Source organism: Chrysemys picta, chromosome 9 (assembly GCF_011386835.1).
Source record: "Chrysemys picta bellii isolate R12L10 chromosome 9, ASM1138683v2, whole genome shotgun sequence".
In the NCBI taxonomy this organism is placed as follows: Eukaryota; Metazoa; Chordata; order Testudines; family Emydidae; genus Chrysemys; species Chrysemys picta.
The window spans coordinates 39,940,618-39,959,134 of record NC_088799.1 but is presented as its reverse complement, the minus strand read 5'-3'; the positions used below and the strand labels follow the sequence as shown (position 1 = coordinate 39,959,134).

Sequence of the window (18,517 nt, the reverse complement as noted above, 5' to 3'; positions counted from 1 at the left end):
AATATTTTGCTTAAATATTTGCAGTATGAACTTTTTGGCCCTCAGATCTACTTTCCAGTTTATAAGTTACTAGCATACAGATAAATGAGGAATAGTAGTAGATGCTATAATCTGCGCGCGCACACTCTCTCTCTCAGTCCCAAATTCACTCTGTGTAACAGGGTAGGGTGCTGGAACATTCTCTGTGAGGCATAGGAGAAGGAATCCTCCTCTTCCTTCCCCCCAGTTCTGACCACTGAGCTGCTGTGTGGTGGTACTGTGACCTCAAGGCTGCAGTTTGCCCCATCCATAGGCACCAACTTTTCCTGGTGCCGGTGGGTGCTCGACTCCCCCCCTCCCCCGCGCCCGCGGCCCCACCCTGACTCCACCCCTGCCCTGCCTCCTCCCATCCCTGCCCCGCCCCCATTCCAACCTCTTCCCCAAAGTCCCCGTCCCAACTCCGCCCCCGCCCTGCCCCTATTGAACTCCTTCCCCAAATCCCTGCCCCGGCCCCGCCTCTTCCCTGAGCGTGCCGCATTCCCCCACCACCTCCCTCCCTCCCAATGCTTGGTGGGGCGGAGGTGAGCTGGGGCAGGGCGGGGAGCTGCTGGTGGGTGCAGAGCATCCACCAATTTTTCCCCATGGGTGCTCCAGCCACGAAGCACCCACGGAGTCAGCGCCTATGGCCCCATCTAGCTCTTGTGTCTATGGTCAGGACAAAGGACTGGGTTGGTGGATCTGCATAACAGTGGATCATCCACTGGCCTGTTTCCAGACTTTCCCCCATGTGTATGGGAGCAAAAAGAGGATTGAATTGTTGGTATCCAGCACAACTGCTGCACACGGTAAGTTTATGTGACTCTATGCAGCTCAAAGGTGGGGCTGGGAAGCAGGAAGATTTGACCCATAGTTCTAAACTAACTTATTTTAATGATATGGTTGGTCCCTACAATACACTTTTAATCGAAAGTTTGCAAGTATATATAAAAGACACTAAATGTAGCTTGATGAATTGTCTTACACTGTTTTACACTATTTTCTTAAACTTGTCCAGAAATGAAGATTTCTTATTTTAAATCAACTTTATGAAACACGTTTTATAAATGGGTTGTTTTTTCTCCACTAATCCAGAATTAAAGTAGTAATTTTGTTATGTCAACTATCTACCCCCCTTTTAAGCGCAATCATGGTAGTCTATGAATTGCAAACACAATAAAAGCTGTAGAGTACCAGGATTCAAAAGTGGGACTACTGACAGGTGGGTAGTGGATTTTTATTTATTTATTTTAAACTATTGTGTAATCTCAGGAGTAAAGATTAGTGTATGGTAACAGAGTTCCTAAACATACATTTCCATTTATTCTATATACTTAAGTACTTAGCCATTGGTTAAAAAAAAAAAAAGTATAAAGGACACTAGAAAATGTAGATCTGTTTTAAATAATGTGTACAATTTGATAAGCTAATAATATCTGTATATAGTTAACCAGTTTACCAGTTGGTTAAAAAAACAACAAAAAATGACATTTATGTATAAAGGGCTTTAGGTACAGAATTGGCAATTTACATAGCTCATTATTTCTACCTAATCTTTTTGTTAAAAGGAAAAAATATCCAGTAAATTTTGTATTATGATATAGTGCTCTTTATATCTGCTTTTATTGAGGTCTATAAAATCATGACTGGTGTGGAGAAAGTAAATAAGGAAATGTTATTTACTCCTCAAAACACAAGAATTAGGGGTCACCAAATGAAATTAATAGGCCGCAGGTTTAAAACAAACAAAAAAGTATTTTTTCATACAATGCACGGTCAACCTGTGGAACTCCTTGCCAGAGGATGTTGTGAAGGCCAAAATTATAACAGGGTTCTAAAAAGAACTAGATAAATTAACAAATACAGATAGTGGATGATTTTTCTGTGCTTAGTATTAAATGCTTATTCTGAGTCTCCTGTTTTCTGGCAGTATACATAAGTCTGTAAGAGCAGAGGAATGGGTGAGAGTCCCCTAGAAGTTGGAGGAGTTTTTAAGGTCTGTGTACTTGGCCTTGAAAATAGTTCTGCTACTAGACCAGGGGTCGGCAACCTTTCAGAAGTGGTGTGCTGAGTCTTCATTTATTCACTCTAATTTAAGGTTTTGTGTGCCAGTAATACATTTTAACGTTTTTAGAAGGTCTCTTTCTGTAAGTCTATAATATATAACTAAACTATTGTTGTATGTAAAGTAAATAAGGGTTTTAAAATGTTTAAGAAGCTTCATTTAAAATTAAATTAAAATGCAGAGCCCCCCGGACTAGTGGCCAGGACCTGGGCAGTGTGAGTGCCACTGAAAATCAGCTCACGTGCTGCCTTTGGCATGCGTGCCATAGGTTGCCTACCCCTGTACTAGACTAAACTAGCACTTGTTTTGGAGAAGAGCTGTACTCCGACCAATCCTCCTATGATTTGCCAGAGAGCTTTGCTCTGATTAAACAGTAGGAGGTTTGTCAGAATGGAGCTCCTTCCCTTATTCCCCCAGTTAAATCCCTTTATCCATGCTATTGCTCCTCCTCTTCCACTGCCCCATATGACCCCCCCCCTTCACCACATTTCCCTTGTTTTTTTCGGTATGTCGCAGAGCCAAGACAGCAGCACTATGGGAAGCCCTTGATGCACTGAGCCATCGTACGGGTGCATCAGGCAACAGTATCCATTGCTGAGGTATCTGTACTTCAGGGGCTCCCAACAGCACTGCTGCTAAATGGGAAGAAAAGCCCAGGGGGAGTGTGTGAGTGAGTGGGAGGGGTAGGAGGAGGGTGTATGGTACCAGGATGGGTGAAGCAGGGTTTTAGAATGGGGTGGAGAATGTGGAATGATGGCAGGCATTGTGGACAGCCAAGGTGTGGGGAGGGAGCATAAGAATGGCCCTACTGCGTCAGACCAAAAATCCATCTAGCCTAGTATCCTGTCTTCTGACAGTGGCCAATGCCAGGTGCCCCAGAAGGAATGAACAAAACAGGTAATCATCAAATGATCCATTCCCTGTCGCCCATTCCCTGCTTCTGGCAAACAGAGGCTAGGGACACCATCCCTGCCCATCCTGGCTAATAGCCATTTATGGACCTTTCCTCCATTAATTTATCTAGTTCTTTTTAGAACCCTGTTATAATTTTGGCCTTCACAACATCCTCTGGCAAGAAGTTCCACAGGTTGACTGTGCATTGTGTGAAAAAATACTTTTTTGTTTGTTTTAAACCTGCGGCCTATTAATTTCATTTGGTGACCCCTAATTCTTGTGTTTTGAGAAGGAGTAAATAACATTTCCTTATTTACTTTCTCCACACCAGTCATGATTTTATAGACCTCAATAATATCCCCCTTCCATAGTCATCTCTTTTCCAAGCTGAAAAGTCCCAGTTCCATACCCCTAGGCTAGGTCTACACTACCCGCCTGAATCGGCGGGTAGAAATCGACCTCTCGGGGATCGATTTATCGCGTCCCATCGGGATGCGACAATCGATCCCCGAATCGACGCTCTTACTCCACCAGCAGAGGTGGGAGTAAGCGCCGTCGACAGGAAGCCGCAGAGGTCGATTTTGCTGTCGTCCCTACAGCGGGGTAAGTCGGCTGCGATACATCGAATTCAGCTACGCTATTCGCGTAGCTGAATTTGCGTATCTTAAATCGACACCCCCCCCGTAGTGCAGATGTAGCCTTAGTCATTTCTGTTGCCCTTTTCTGAACCTTTTCCAATTCCAATATATCTTTTTTGAGCTGGGGTGATCACATCTGCATGCAGTATTCAAGATGTGGGCTTACCATGGATTTATATAGAGGCAATATGATATTTTCTATCTTAGTATCTACTCCTTTCTTAATGATTCCCAACATTCTGTTAGCTTTTTTGACTGCTGCTGCACATTGAGTGGATGTTTTCAGAGAACAATCCACAATGAAGTCAAGATCTCTCTTTTGAGTGGTAACAGCTAATTTAGACCCCGTCATTTTATATATCTAGTTTGGATTATGTTTTCCAATGTGCATTACTTTGCATTTATCAACATTGAATTTCATCTGCCATTTTGTTGCCCAATCACCCAGTTTTGTGAGATCCCTTTATAGCTCTTCCCAGTCTGCTTTGGACTTAATTATCTTGCGTAGTTTTGTAACATCTGCAGATTTTGCCCCCTCACTCTTTACCTCGTTTTCCAGGTCATTTATGAATATGTTGAATAGTACTGGTACCAGTACAGACCCTTTGTGGACACCACTATTTAACTCTCTCCATTCTGAAAACTGACCATTTATTCCTACCCTTTGTTTCCTATCTTTTAACAGTTATCAATCTATGAGAGGACCTTCCCTCTTATCCCATGACAGCATACTTTGCTTAAAAGCCTTTGGTGAGGGACCTTGTCAAAGGCTTTCAGAAAATCTAAGTATACTATATCCACTGGACCCCCTGCTCTACATACTTGTTGATCGCCTCAAAGAATTCTAGTAGATTGGTGAGGCATGATTTTCCTTTACTAAAACCATGTTGGCTCTTGCCCAATAAATTATGTTCATCTATGTGTCTGACAATTTTGTTCTTTACTATGGTTTCAACCACTTTGCCTGGTACTTAAATCAGGCTTATTGGCCTGTAATTGTCAGGATCACCTCTGATGTCACATTAGCTATCCTCCAGTCATTTGGTACAGAAGCTTATTTAAACGTTAGGTTACAAACCACAGTTAGTAGTTCTGCAATTTCACATTTGAGTTCCTTCAGAACTCTTGAGTGACTACCATCTGGTCCTGGTGACTCATTGCTGTTTAATTTATCAATTTGTTCCAAAACCTGCTCTGACACCTCAATCTGTGACAGTTCCTCAGACTTGTCATCTAAAAAGAATGGCTCAGGTTTGGGAATCTTCCTCACATCCTCAGCCATGAAGACCGAAGCAAAGAATTTATTTAGTTTCGCCACAATGGCCTTATCGTCCTTGAGTTCTCCGATAGCATCTCTATCGTTGTTTAGCAGGCTTCCTTCTTCTGATGTTCTTAACAATTTTTTTGCTATTACTTCTTGAGTTTTTGGCTAGTTGTTCTTAAAATTCTTTTTTGGCCTTCATAATTATATTTTTACACATCACTTGCCAGAGTTTATGCTCCTTTCTATTTCCCTCACTGGGATTTAACTTCCACTTTTTAAAGGATGCTTTTTTGCCTCTCATTGCTTCTTTTACTTTGTTTAGTGGTGGCACTTTTTTGATTCTCTTACTATGGCTTTTTAATTTGGGGTATACATTTAAGTTGAGCCTCTATTATGGTGACTTTAAAAAGTTTCCATGCAGCTTGCAGGGATTTCACTTTTGGCACTGTACCTTTTAATTTCTGTTTTAACTAACCTCCTCATTTTTTTGTAGTTCCCCTTTCTGAAATTAAATGCTACCATGTTGGGCTGCTGTAGTGTTTTCCCTGCCACAGGGATGTTAAATTTAATTATATTATGGTCACTATTTCCAAGCGGTCCAGCTATATTCACCTCTTGGACCAGATTCTGTGCTCCACTTAGGACTAAATCAAGGATTGCCTCTTGTGGGTTCCAGAACTAGCTGCTCCAAGAAGCAGTCATTTAAGGTGTCAAGAAACTTTATCTCTGCATCCCGTCCTGAGGTGACAGATAGCCAGTCAATATGGGGATAGTTGAAATCCCCCATTATTATTGAGTTTTTTTATTTTTATAGCCTCTCTAATCTCCCTGAGCATTTCAGTCACTATCACCATCCTGGTCAGGTGGTCAGTAATATATCCCTACTGCTATATTCTTATTATTCGAGCATGGAATTACTATCCATTGAGATTCTGTGGTATAGTTTGCTTCATGTAAGATTTTTACTTCATTTGATTCTATGCTTTCTTTCATATATAGTGCTACTCTCCCGCCAGAACGACCTGTTCTATCCTTCCAATATATTTTGTACCGGGGTATTACTGTGTCCCATTGATTATCCTCATTCACCAAGTTTCTGTGATGCCTATTATATCAATATCCTCATTTTATATGAGGCACTCCAGCTAACCCATCTTTTTATTTAGACTTCTAATATTTGTATATAAGCAGTTTAAGAACTTGTCACTATTTATCTGTCTGCCATTACATGATGTAATTGAATGGGACTCTTTTTCATTTGGCTGTTTTTCATCTGATCCTATCCGTATTTTATCATCGTCCATCCTCTCCTCCTTACTAAGATATAGGGGAGGATCTATTAATGGAGATTCTCTAAGGGATGTCTGTCCGAACCATGTGCTCCTCCACACCTGTCTGCTTTCCCCAGCCCTTAGTTTAAAAACCTCTTTTCTTAATTTTAAGTGCCAGCAATCTGATTTCATTTTGGTTTAGGTGGAGCCCATCCTTCCTGTATAGGCTCCCCCTTTTCGAAAAGTTTGCCCAGTTCCTGATAATCTAAACCCATCCTCTCTACACCATTGCCTCATCCACGCACTGAGACCCTGCAGTTCTGCTTGTTTAACTGGCCCTGCGTGTGGAACTGGAAGCATTTCAGAGAATGCTACTGTCATAACTATAAAGGGAAGGGTAATAGCTGTCCTGTGTACAGTACTATAAAACCCCTCCTGGCCAGAGACTCCAAAATCCTTTTCCCTGTAAAGGGTTAAGAAGCTCAGGTAACCTGGCTGGCATCTGACCTAAAGGACCAATAAGGGGACAAGATACTTTCAAATCTTGGGGGGGGAAGGCTTTTGTTTGTGTTCTTTGTTTGGGAGTGTGTTCGTTCTCGGGACTGAGAGGGACCAGACATCAATCCAGGTTCTCCACATCTTTCTAAACAAGTCTCTCCTATTTCAAACTTGTAAGTAAATAGCCAGGCAAGGCGTGTTAGTTTTCCTTTGTTTTTCTCAACTTGTAAATGTACCTTTTACTAGAGTGTTTATCTTTGTTTGCTGTACTTTGAACCTGAGACTAGAGGGGAGTCCTCTGAGCTCTTTAAGTTTGATTACCCTGTAAGGTTAATTTCCATACTGATTTTACAGAGATGATTTTTACCTTTTTCTTTAATTAAAAACCTTCTTTTTAAGAACCTGATTGATTTTTCCTTGTTTTAAGATCCAAGGGTTTTGGATCTTGATTCACCAGGAGTTGGTGGGAGGAAGGAGGGGGAATGGTTAATTTCTCCCTGTTTTAAGATCCAAGGGGTTTGGATTTGTTTTCACCAGGGATTTGGTGAAGGTTTTTCAAGGCTTCCCTGGAAGGGAATCCATTGAAATGGTGGCAGCCGAACCAGAGCTAAGCTGGTAGTTAAGCTTAGAAGTTTTTCATGCAGGCCCCTACATTTGTACCCTAAAGTTCAAAGTGGGGATCCAGCCTTGACAGCTACCATGGAGGTCCTGGACTTCAATCTCTTGCCTAGCAGCCTAAATTTGGCCTCCAGGACCTCTCTCCTGTCCTTCCCTGTGTCATTGGTATCTACATGTAGTATGACTGCTGGCTCCTCCCCAGCACTACGCATAAGTCTATCTAGATGTCTCAGGAGTTCCACAATCTTCACACCAGGCAGGCAAGAAACCAGGCAGTTCTCCCGGTCATCGCCCTCCCAGCTATGTATGTTTCTAATGATTGAATCCCCCATAATTATAATCCATCTCTTCCAAATAACTGGAGTTCCCTCCCACTGGAGAGGTATCCTCTGTGTGAGAGGATACCATGATGTCATCTGGAAGGAGGGTCCCAACTATAGGATTGTTTCCCTCAGCTCCTGTTGGATGTTCTTTCCCTGAGACTTTCATCCTCCTCAACAGCACATAGGCTGTCAGACCAGGAGTGGGGCCGTTCTACTGTGTCCCGGAAAGTCTCATATGTGTATCTCTCTGTCTTCCTTAGCTCCTCCAGTTCAGCTGCTCTGGTCTCCAAAGCCCGTACACGGTCTCTGAGGGCCAGGAGCTGCTTGCACCGAATGCACACATACGCTACCTGCCCATAGGGCAGGTAATCATACACACTGCATTGAGTGCAATAAACTGGATAGCCCCCACTCTGCTGCTGGACTTCTGTCTGCATTCTCCTTTTACTTCTGCCACTCCTTCCTTTGTTGTTGCTGTTTTGTTTTTATAAGGGAAAGGGTTTGGCCTTAAGTTTAAAGAATGTTAAGTGTATCTAACTCCCACTCTCCCACTAAACTCCCTCGCAAAACTCCCCTGTTCGCCATTCCTATTTGCTAGCTCCTTTGGTTGTTTATGAGTGGGCTTTTTAAAGCCCTGGTCTTCCTGAGTAGCCCCGCCCCCGGCTAAGGGTTGATGGGTGCTAAAGGGCTTAGGGATCAAAGCCTTGTTAAGAAGCGCTCAGTTTTGCCTAGCAGGCCGCTAGGCTCAGCACATGGTCCCCCAAACCATAGGCGCCGAGTTTGTAATCTGCCGGGGGTGGTCCCAGAGGTCTGCCCAGGCTCGACCCCCACTCCACTCATTCCCCCAATGCCTCACCCCTTCCCCACCCAGTTCCACCCCCCCCCCCCCGGAGCATGCTGCACCCTCGCTCCTTCCCCCTCCTTCGAGCGCCTCCTGACGCCGTGAAACAACTGATCTGTGGTAGGCACTAGGAGGGATGGGGAGGTGCTAATCAACGGGGCCCGCTGGCAGGCAGGAGGTGCTGGGGGGAGGAGAAGGTTCTGGTAGGGGGGCTGGAGCACCATTTTTTTCCCCTGTAGGTGTTCCAGCCCCAGAGCAGGCAAGCAGCAAGCACATCACAAACACACACTACAGACAACAAACTTACCCCAAGAGTCACGTAATCGCTCCTCCTTCACCTGAGCACGAGGAAGAATTTGGGATTTAGCTGTGGATGGCCTGGAGGGAGATGTGTCTCCAAGAATAGCTCTGCACTGACAAGTCTCCTCTTCCAATATCAGACATTGCCCAAAGTCCAGTCTCTTTTCCCCTACCTGCATTAGTTGACCAGCTCTTAAATGTCTTTTTTTAAACACCCTTCTACTCATAATGGCTGTGAATATGACATCTACTGAGTGAGAGTTGTTTGTCCAGCACTGGCCAAACCAACTTCTCTCTAACGTGTTAGCAGTTAAATAGAACAAATAATTGTACAGCTGTACATGCACTTAAGGTGAGAGTGCTCAGCTGCAGCAAGACATTCTTATATTACAAAATTGCAAAACGTATGTACAGCTATCAGAAAGCTTCAGATTGGACAGGTGGATTCTGTTCTGTCACACACCAGCATATTTGAATGTCACTGGTGTTCAAATATGCATTTGTATAAAAAGCAAAGCTCTAGAAGTGGCCCTGCGCAGTGGATTCAGGATGGCAGGAATCATAAACTGGTATGGCAGGGTCCTGAGTTGAGTGTACTTCTGATGCTACCTAACTTTTAAATTGACAGCATTATAGGTTATTTTATACTAGCAGCTCTCCAATTCAAACCTTATCTGTCTTTTCCAGACTGCTTTTAATGCTGTATATCTGCCAGAAGATTCTTCCTTCCCCATTCCATGTTTCATTGTTTCAACACCCCTAGGGTTACCATACGTCCAGATTTTCCCGGACATGTCCGGCTTTTGGGGGCTCAAATCCCCGTCTGGGGGGAAATCCCCAAAAGCCGGGCATGTCCAGGAAAATCGGGAGGGAGGGAGGGAGGGCTCGGTGGTGCTCGGCCGGGGCCTCTTTGGCTGGGGTCGGCGGTGCGGGGCCGGGGGCATGGTGCCGGGCCGGGGGTGCGGTGCCGGGCCGGGGTCCAGGAGCCGGGCGCGCGGTGCCGGGCCGGGAACCAGGGGCGCGGTGCCGGGCCGGGAACCAGGCCGGGCCAGGAGCCGGGGTCGCAGTGCCGGGCCGGGCTGGGCGCGGGGCCGGGCGGGGAGCCGGGGGCACGGTGCCGGGGGGCCGGGGGCGCGGTGCCGGGGGCCGGGAGCCGGGGGCGCGGGACCGGGCCGGGGGGGCACGGTGCCGGGCTGGGGTCCAGGGTCGCCGGGCCGGGAGCCGGGGTCGCGGGGCTGGGCCGCCGGGGGGTGCGCCGGCAGTGCTGGGCGGGCCGGGGGTGGTCGGCCGGGGCCCGGGGGCCGGCAGTGCTGGGCGGGCTGGGGGCCGGGGCCGGCACCCCAGGCCCCGAGCCGACCCAGGCTGGAGCCGCCAGGGGGGCCAGCCTGGGCTGCGCCTCCTCCCCCCACACCCTCCCTTAGCTGCTTCAGGCTTCCTGCGAATCAAATGTTCGCGGGAAGCAGGGGAGGGGGCGGAGACTTTGGGGAAGGGGCGGGGTTGGGGCGGGGGGGGCGGGGCTGGGGCGGGGCCGGGGCCCCGTGGAGTGTCCTCCATTTGGAGGCACAAAATATGGTAACCCTAAACACCCATCTCCCTTTTCTTATTGTTCTTTCCTCACCAGTCCTCTGCTTTACTCTTCCATTTTCTTCCCATTTTAAACAAAATAAAACAAAAAACCCTGTGGCTATCATGAGGATTTCAGAAACTTGTCTGGTCTGCAGTGTACCATGTGACCCTCGGAATGACCTATTAATACCAAAAAATCTTTACCTTGGAGGGAGGGATAAGTAACTTTTTTGTAGTTCCTGACATACTTGTTTGCTTTTACAGGCTAGCATAAGATTACCGGATAGTATTTTTGCATTTTTGCTATGTGGCTTAGTTCCATGTCAATGCTTTAAATAGTTTTCTGACATGGAACTGAAAGAACCTTCTGTCTTATAAATGTAGAAAATTTTTACATCACTCTGTGGCAAGAAAAAAAAATGCAAGTGGCCATTTTAGCCCTTCTCCACACTTTCTTCTCAGACCCATTGCAGGAAAAAAAAAGTTTGGGACATGGCTTTGTTGTCTACCTTTATGCTTCTAGGTAAATGTTGATTAATTTTTTTCTGAAACTGTCTTTCTTCTGTATAATTTGCTGCAGCACCACTATGTATGTTTTTAATATTCAAAACAATACCGGAAGAAATGGAAAGAATTTATAATTCAATGGTTTGATAGTTTAATGTTATACAGCATATGCTTTGTTCTGAGTGGATTTAAATTTGTAATAATTTCGTTTTCTGCAGTGTGCTGTTTTTTGTTCCTGTCAATCTCAACTGTATTCTTTTTATATACTCAAAATCTGTATAGAATTGCCTCCCTACAGTTATTCATCTAAGTATAATATTTGATTTTTTTAAATTATATTTTCTTTCCAAAGGGACTAGTTCTCATGTAGTCATGGATACAATTATTTTAAAATGCCTGTTGTAATGAGTGCATCCATTGCTTAGAAACTATATGTCTAGTATTTATGTTCTGTGAACTCACTTTCTGGAGTTCATAAATTGTTCTGCAAAAACAAAAGAACAAATTAATCGGACCCTTTTTAGATTTACTGGGTCACATTTAAAATACAGTGAAGATAAAGCTATTCAAAGGAATCTTAGTGTTTAAAAAGTAGCTATTTTTTATTCATACACAAGATTTTCTCTGTTTGCTTAGCCCAAACTGTTTACATATTTTAAAATGTTTCCTCAGCTTCTATAAAAGATCAATTTTTTTGTAATACACTCTTTTATATAAAAAGTCTGTTTTTCGTTTAACTATCTCTAATGTGCAATTCAGATGTTTACATTGCTAATAAATTGAAAAATACGAAAACCTTGGGATAGATAGCTGGTACAAATTGTTTTAGCTCCATTGTCTTCAACGGAGTTACCCTGACTTACGTTAGCTGAGAGTTTAGACCCTTTTCTCCCATTAAAATTTTTGTTAATACAAAACACATTAGAATTCAGACATAAAGATTCCTAGGCCATTGGTTATGGTGGTGTTTTTTCTTCTACTATGTGGCCGGCCTCCTGCAATTCTCTTGGAGTTAACTGTGCAGATTGCCCATTTTTGGCACCTTTTATTTTTGACTGATATTTATAAATAAATAAATAAATGGAGATATCCTATCTCCTAGAACTGGAAGGGACCTTGAAAGGTCATCGAGTCCAGCCCCCTGCCTTCAGTAGCAGGACCAAGTACTGATTTTGCCCCAGATCCCTAAGTGGCCCCCTCAAGGATTGAACTCTCAACCCTGGGTTTAGCAGGCCAGTGCTCAAGCCACTGAGCTATCCCTCCCCCCAAAAGGAACTTACGTGTTCCTTTTTTTTCATGTTTCAGACATTTTTTGGCTTGTCAAGACAACAGTCAGGGCTTCCTTGCTGTTGTATTTGGATGTTAATGTAAAAATCGTATATTGTATCTTGTTTCTATTAGTCCTGACTTTTTAAAATATCCTTTAAAATAATTTTATACTACTGCTCCTCTAGTTTTAAACATTTTTTTACAAGTTGTGAACTTTCTAAACTATTTAAATTTCATCTCTGTTGTCAAGGTGTTTTTATAATAATGATATACATAGATCGTCTTTATAGCATAGTTTCAGTGTAGGTGAGGTTTCCAAAAACCTCCAAGAGTATACTTTAAATCTGCCTTTTATCAATTGCACTGACTTCTGGAAATGCTCAGATAGCAAATTAATTAAATATGTTGAAATTTTCATCTTACACTTTTGGGTCCCTCTCCTGACAAGAGAAATGCTTAAGTCCTGGCAGGATAAGGGCCTTATTCTAAAATACTGTTAATTGGGGCTCTAAATTTGCAAATGTGAGCACTGACAGAGAACTGACTGTACCACAGAGATACATTTAGCTCAGTTTCGTTTGATCCTGTACACCATGCATTATATTGATAGCACTAGAGGCTGAATTCACATAGTGTAAAAATAACTATAATATGTCATAGCCATTTATTGTAATGTAAAATACATTGTACAGTAGAGAGTTAACCTTATATCAGTTTACAGCAGAAAAATCAGCAAGAGATGGGACAACATTAGGTGGCCAACTCCATGAGTTACTTGCTGGAGCGATTCCTGTGACCCCATATTGCCATGGGCTTACTGGTCAATAACTCTGCTCAGGCAGAGACAGCGTTGGCACTGAGGAGTAGGAGTTTCAGTAAGGAGTACTGACAGTGAAAACTGCTGCTCTTCTAAGAGCTTTTAATAGCTGCTGCTTGTGGAGCAGAGATGAGGTGGCACAGTTGGAGAAATAAAATTTGTGTGCCAAGTATTGGGGAGTGGGGGAGGAGCAAGGCAGTGGGAGGAGGAGGGGGATGCATGCAAAGAAGGATTAGACAGCTAGGGAATAGACGAGTACAAGCAATGAAATCAAAAGGAAAAAAGGCACAATATTAAAGACATCAGACTGAAAGGATGACAGAGAAAAGGCAGAAGGGGAGGGAAAAAAGAGAAGTTGAAAACAATTGAGAGAAATTCTGAGATTGCACAGGGCAAAGTGGGAGTGGATATTAATCATTTAGAGAGGGAGGGGAAGAATTGAAACTTTAAAAAAAGCCACAAACAGGTATTTAAATTACAGTATTTTTTTATTGTTCACTTCTGACATTGGGTAAGTAGAAATAACCTTATTGTATACAGCCACTAGGAGTATAGAAATTGCTATACCAGATCAAACCCATATATGAATAGAACAGAACATAATATCCCAACTGAGGGCTTATATAATAGACTAATATAATGGAACTATAATATTTTCAGTGTTGTTTTCCTATCCCATTCCTTACATGTTCAGGAAAAAAATCTGATTTTTTGATCACTGCTACACATTGAACAGAAATTTAAATTAAAGTGGGTCCACATTAGTGTCCAGGGGCGATGCCTGGGTCTTTTTAACCTGAGTGCTTACAGTTAATTTAGACACCTCGATTTGTATGAGTCATTCAGATCATTCCTTCCAATGTGCATTATTATCTTGTATTTGTCAAAATTGAATTCCATTTGTGGTCGGGCTGCTCATTTGGCTGATTTTGCTGGGTCCCTCCAAAGTTCTTAAGTTTTTTCTATCTTGACTAATCTAAATAATTCTGTGTCATCTGGAAATTTTGCCACTCAGCTGTTCACCCATTTCCATATAATTGATAAATGTATTAAGCAATACTAGTCCTTGTACAGAAACTTTGGACAGCCCATTGTCAACTGGTCTGTAAGTAAAACATTTGCTACCATCCAATCATGCAGAGTTGCAGCTGGTTTTCAGAGAATGCATATTCGTTTTTGCAGTTTAGCCACTTGATTTTTAAATTCCCTCAGAACTCTTGGGTGTATTCCATGTGATCCTGGTGACTTGTTGCTCTTTAATTTATCAGTTGTTCCAGTACTAATTCTTTTGATACTTCAGTCTTTGGTAGTACCTCATCTTTGTTAACTGGATAGCGTAGGCCTGTGGCAGGTAATTCCCCCATATCCTCTGTGGTAAGGACTGATGTAAAGAAATAATTTTGTTTCTCTGCAATGACTTTATTCTCCTCTTTATTGCTCTCTTTTCTCCCTGATTCTGGCTTCCTGTTTCTAGTATACTTAAATATTTTTTTTTCTGCTTTAAGGGGTTACACATCATCTTTTTTATCTTATACTTAATAGTTTCAAAGCTAAGTCTAATGATTTTGACTTTTTTTTTTTTTACTTTAGCTATAGTGTCACTGTGTTAGTTGTTGGTATGATTTCCCCCCAACTACCCACCAATGGATGTTGAACTTAATTATATTGTGTTCCCTATTAGTTACACCAACCCTGTACGTTACTTAGGGCTAAACTGATAAAAGTGTCTCCTGTTGTGTGCTCTGGAACTAGCTGTTCCAAAAAACAACTAACTTCTTATAGCATTTGAAAGTTATCTGTCTAAACCTTGTCTCCTTGGGACATGGGGTCAATTTATATGGGGGTAATTGAAGTCCTCCATTAACCGTTTTATTAGGCTTAGGAACTACTTTGATCTCCTTCAACAATGTGCATTTACAGAGGCTGGTAGTATAATCTTACTAGTATAATTAAGTGTATTCTTCTGATTTGAGATTTATAGCCATACAAATCCTACTGTAAGTTCCTTTCCACTCAGTCAGCAGTCCAAGAGATGTTGACTAGACTAATGATAACTTATTAATATCTTTAAAAATATTTTAATGCAATATTTTAAAAGTCTCAGTGTGCAATAATCTTAATATGGGAGGACCTGAAAAAATGGACGCAGTGAGTAGGAAAATTCTGGAGGTGGCAATTGAGCCTTGAGAGTAGAATACCAACAGTTCCCCCTTCCTACCCCACAAAGTCCAAAGGTTACATATTCGTAGATTGCACCAACCCTAATTCTGTGGGTTTTCTTCCTTATAAATAAGTTTAAAAACACAAGTAGGTGAAATTCAGGGCCAGTCACCATAGATGTTGCCATGTCAGTAGCTGGAGCAGGAGGAGTACAGAATCTGAAAGACTTGAACTTTGGCTTTGGTGGATGAAGAGAAACCAATTTTACACCTTCTTAATGTGTGTAGACTATAGTACCTTAATTATTTAAATCTATGTGCATCTTCTGTTAATTATTTTGACTTGGACTCTTAAACGTTTTCTGTATTGGTTGCATTTTAGTACACCTTTTAAATACTTGGTATTGTTTCTCCCCACTTCTGCACCCAACACACCAGCCAACCCACAGAACAAATGTGCCTCTAAAATCAGTGCCCTTCACAGTCATGATGTGATTTGAGGAATTACCACGGACAGAAAATCAATAAACCTTCAGTTTTGAAATTAGTCTCCCCTCTTTGCAGTTGAAGACTAATGGGAACAATATGAAATACTTTTCCCATCATTTTCAATCAGAAAAATCTTTCCCTCTTTGAAAAGAATATGTTGGCAGGGGCAAAGCCTTGAGAGTTCATTATTATGGCTGCAGTCTTTGAGGGCTTACTACATAAAATAGTCTTCAAACCTGAAGAGACTTTGTCAACTCAACCTTGTCCAAAATTTGGATTTTGTAGAAACAAGCTTTTGCAGATCCAAAGACCTATGAGAAATATTTCCATTTATTTTTTGTTTCACAATACAAGTTTGAGTTGACTTGTGTCTCTTTCAGTTTAGTGTGATACTGCCAAGGGCATTTTACAACGACATTAATATTCACTTTTGTTGACTTTTTGTTTTTGTTTTAGTTGGGTAAATCCATAATAGTTAAACTAAGTAATTTTTCTGTATATTTCTAAAATCCATATCTCTTACATTCTTGTGAAAGGGACACTGAGATGTTGTGGGCACCATGCATGATTTAATGTAATTTAGCTTTTTCTCATATATTTTAATGACTTTTTCCAATTTAAAAAGTCTGTGCTATCATCCAACATGAGTGAATTCTATTTTTAGACTTCATTTGTGTACAGCATTTCAGTTTCAAGTTCAATGATTATAAAGTGAATAAAAATTATTAGATATATTTTGACATCCTTATGAATATTTTATTGCACAAGTAAACAAAAAGTCTGGATGGGGGAAGGGGGTGATATCTGAAAATTGTAAAATCAAAGTTTACTAAAAACATGTTACTTGAGTTTATCTATGAATTTTCGATAGGAGCCCTCCCAGGGCTGCAGAGGGACACTGATTAGCATGAGACTAGCTGCGGAGACAGCTTTCAAAGGGAAATGTCTAGGAATATGTGAGCCCACTGCAGCTAGCTTCACATGTAAAACACTGCAGCTTTAGACTGCCAGTTGGACAGCAGTCACTGGTTCTCCGGCGAAAGTGCGTCCATGCAGATAGCTGATTGGCAAGAAGTGATCCTGCATGACAAGTAGTAGTTAGGCCATGCTTGATCCCTAGGCTGAGAGATACTCTGTGATATAAAAAATTACTTCAGCTAAATTTTTCTTATCACCTAACCATTCTGGACTAATGTGATTTTCCTGTGTTGTTTTTGCCATTCTCACTATTTACTAGATCATAAATTAGGTAGATAAAACAATCAAAACTAAAATGTACTACTTTCTCCATACATTGCACTTCCCAAGGCCCCAATCATCACAACATACCTTAAATTGATGACCATTTGTACTGAAAATTTTCAGTGGGTTAAATTGTCCTATGTGTAAAACAAGATTGGCTGCCACTCACAAAAAGATGACATGTTGGAAGTGTAATAAGGGTACTTTAGACCTGTTCACTGGGTGTTCTTTCTGTACAACTGGCAGTCAAGACTTCTGATGTTTCCAAGGAGATGATGAAATATAAAGCCAACAATCTGTTGTCGTTTCCCTGTCTGAAGTAGTCTCCAGGCAGGCAACCAAAGCAACATTTCTAACTAAGATACTCTGTAGAGTGAAAAGCAACCGAGGAAGTTTCTGAAGTAAATGCTTGTGATATTTACTGTCAAAAGGGCCTAACAGAGTTAAAACTATCCTGAGCTATTAAACCTGACTTCAGAATAAAAAGAGTTGGGGAAATTCAGTCATTCCCATCCCCATAAAGAACAGACCAAAATCTGTTTTTCCCCTTTATATGGTGAATTTCCTTTTCTAAATATTAATTTCCTAAACTGTTTGCTCTGGTGCTTTTTACCAAGGAAAGTCCCAATAGTCCCATGGCTACAAGTTCCTTTACCAAGGTGTGTGTCTCTTTTCTTTAGCAACTCCTGCCCGACCTCTCAGGGTCTATGCTGAAGAGTCAGGATAGCAGCAGTCATGGGAGATAATGACTCATGTCTTATCCACTGACTGTTGATATAGGTTTTTAAATTCCTAGTCCTGCTGCTGCTCTTATCACCCCATGGAAAAATCCAACACAAGAAGCAGTTCCAAGGAAAAGAGTGCAAATGACAAAAAACAGTAACTCTTATGTCCAGATAGATTTCAGTGTCTTACTCTAAGGACTGCCTATGCAAGAGAGCTCTTTAGGGTCTTCCTGATTTCATTATGTAACGGCATCAAAAATTGACAGAATGAACACAACCCAGTGGTCTAGTGTGACTGATTTTCATGGAAGTCCATTTCCTGGTAAAATAACCAATTTTTACAACTGAGTATTTTGCACATTATTAAAATAATAATATGGATGTAATGACCAGTTTTAATTTACTACAAATGTTGCTAATTTTATGTCTTTTAGTGCACTTAATCCCAGTCAACCCAGTCAAGGAAGATGGGCTGAACCCTAAGAGCCGAAAGAGAATAATGCCTGATCCTCTGACTGAACCCCCTGCAATTGATCCTATTTATGAAGCTCGTGTTTACTGTAATGTTCCTAGCATAACTGAACGCAGCATGGAAGGTAGGCTGTCAGACATGGTGTAGGCAATTGAAAGGGTTTATTTCATTATTAGGTCCTACATGTTGGCACTGGAAATGGTGATTTTAAGTGTGCATTGTAAATGCTTTAGAACTTGGAGCTAGCCACAAACATCTTGACTGGCTGCTGAAATATATTCAGTTTCCAAAAATGCTCAGTTCCTTCTTCCCCTCATTGTGTATTTTGATTTTGGAGTTGGTTGTTAAAGGAGATCTACAAAGGTTCTTCTGACAGTTAAATTGTATGTAAGATCCACAAAGAGACGGGGGGACAGGGAAAGAAAATATAGATTGTAGCTGTTGTTTAAAAATATTTAGCATTTTGTTGGAAACCGTGTAATCATGTCCTAGTGGTGTGAAATTTTAATATGTTAATGCTGAAGTCTCAAAGTGGGACATAAGC

At 41.8% G+C, this 18,517-nt stretch overlaps 1 protein-coding gene across 3 annotated transcripts in view; it reads left to right on the top strand.

The window, feature by feature from the left end:
• Window positions 1-18,517, top strand: part of PXYLP1 (2-phosphoxylose phosphatase 1) — a 94,442-nt gene that overhangs the window by 43,251 nt on the left and 32,674 nt on the right. For 2 of the 3 annotated variants that reach the window (XM_065558049.1, XM_065558050.1), the window contains exon 3: window positions 17,936-18,097. In XM_065558049.1, the coding sequence (XP_065414121.1) occupies window positions 17,936-18,097 (162 nt within the window). Of the gene's footprint in view, window positions 1-10,751; window positions 10,817-17,935; window positions 18,098-18,517 lie in introns of those variants that run through there. The other variant, XM_065558051.1, reaches the window with a different exon arrangement.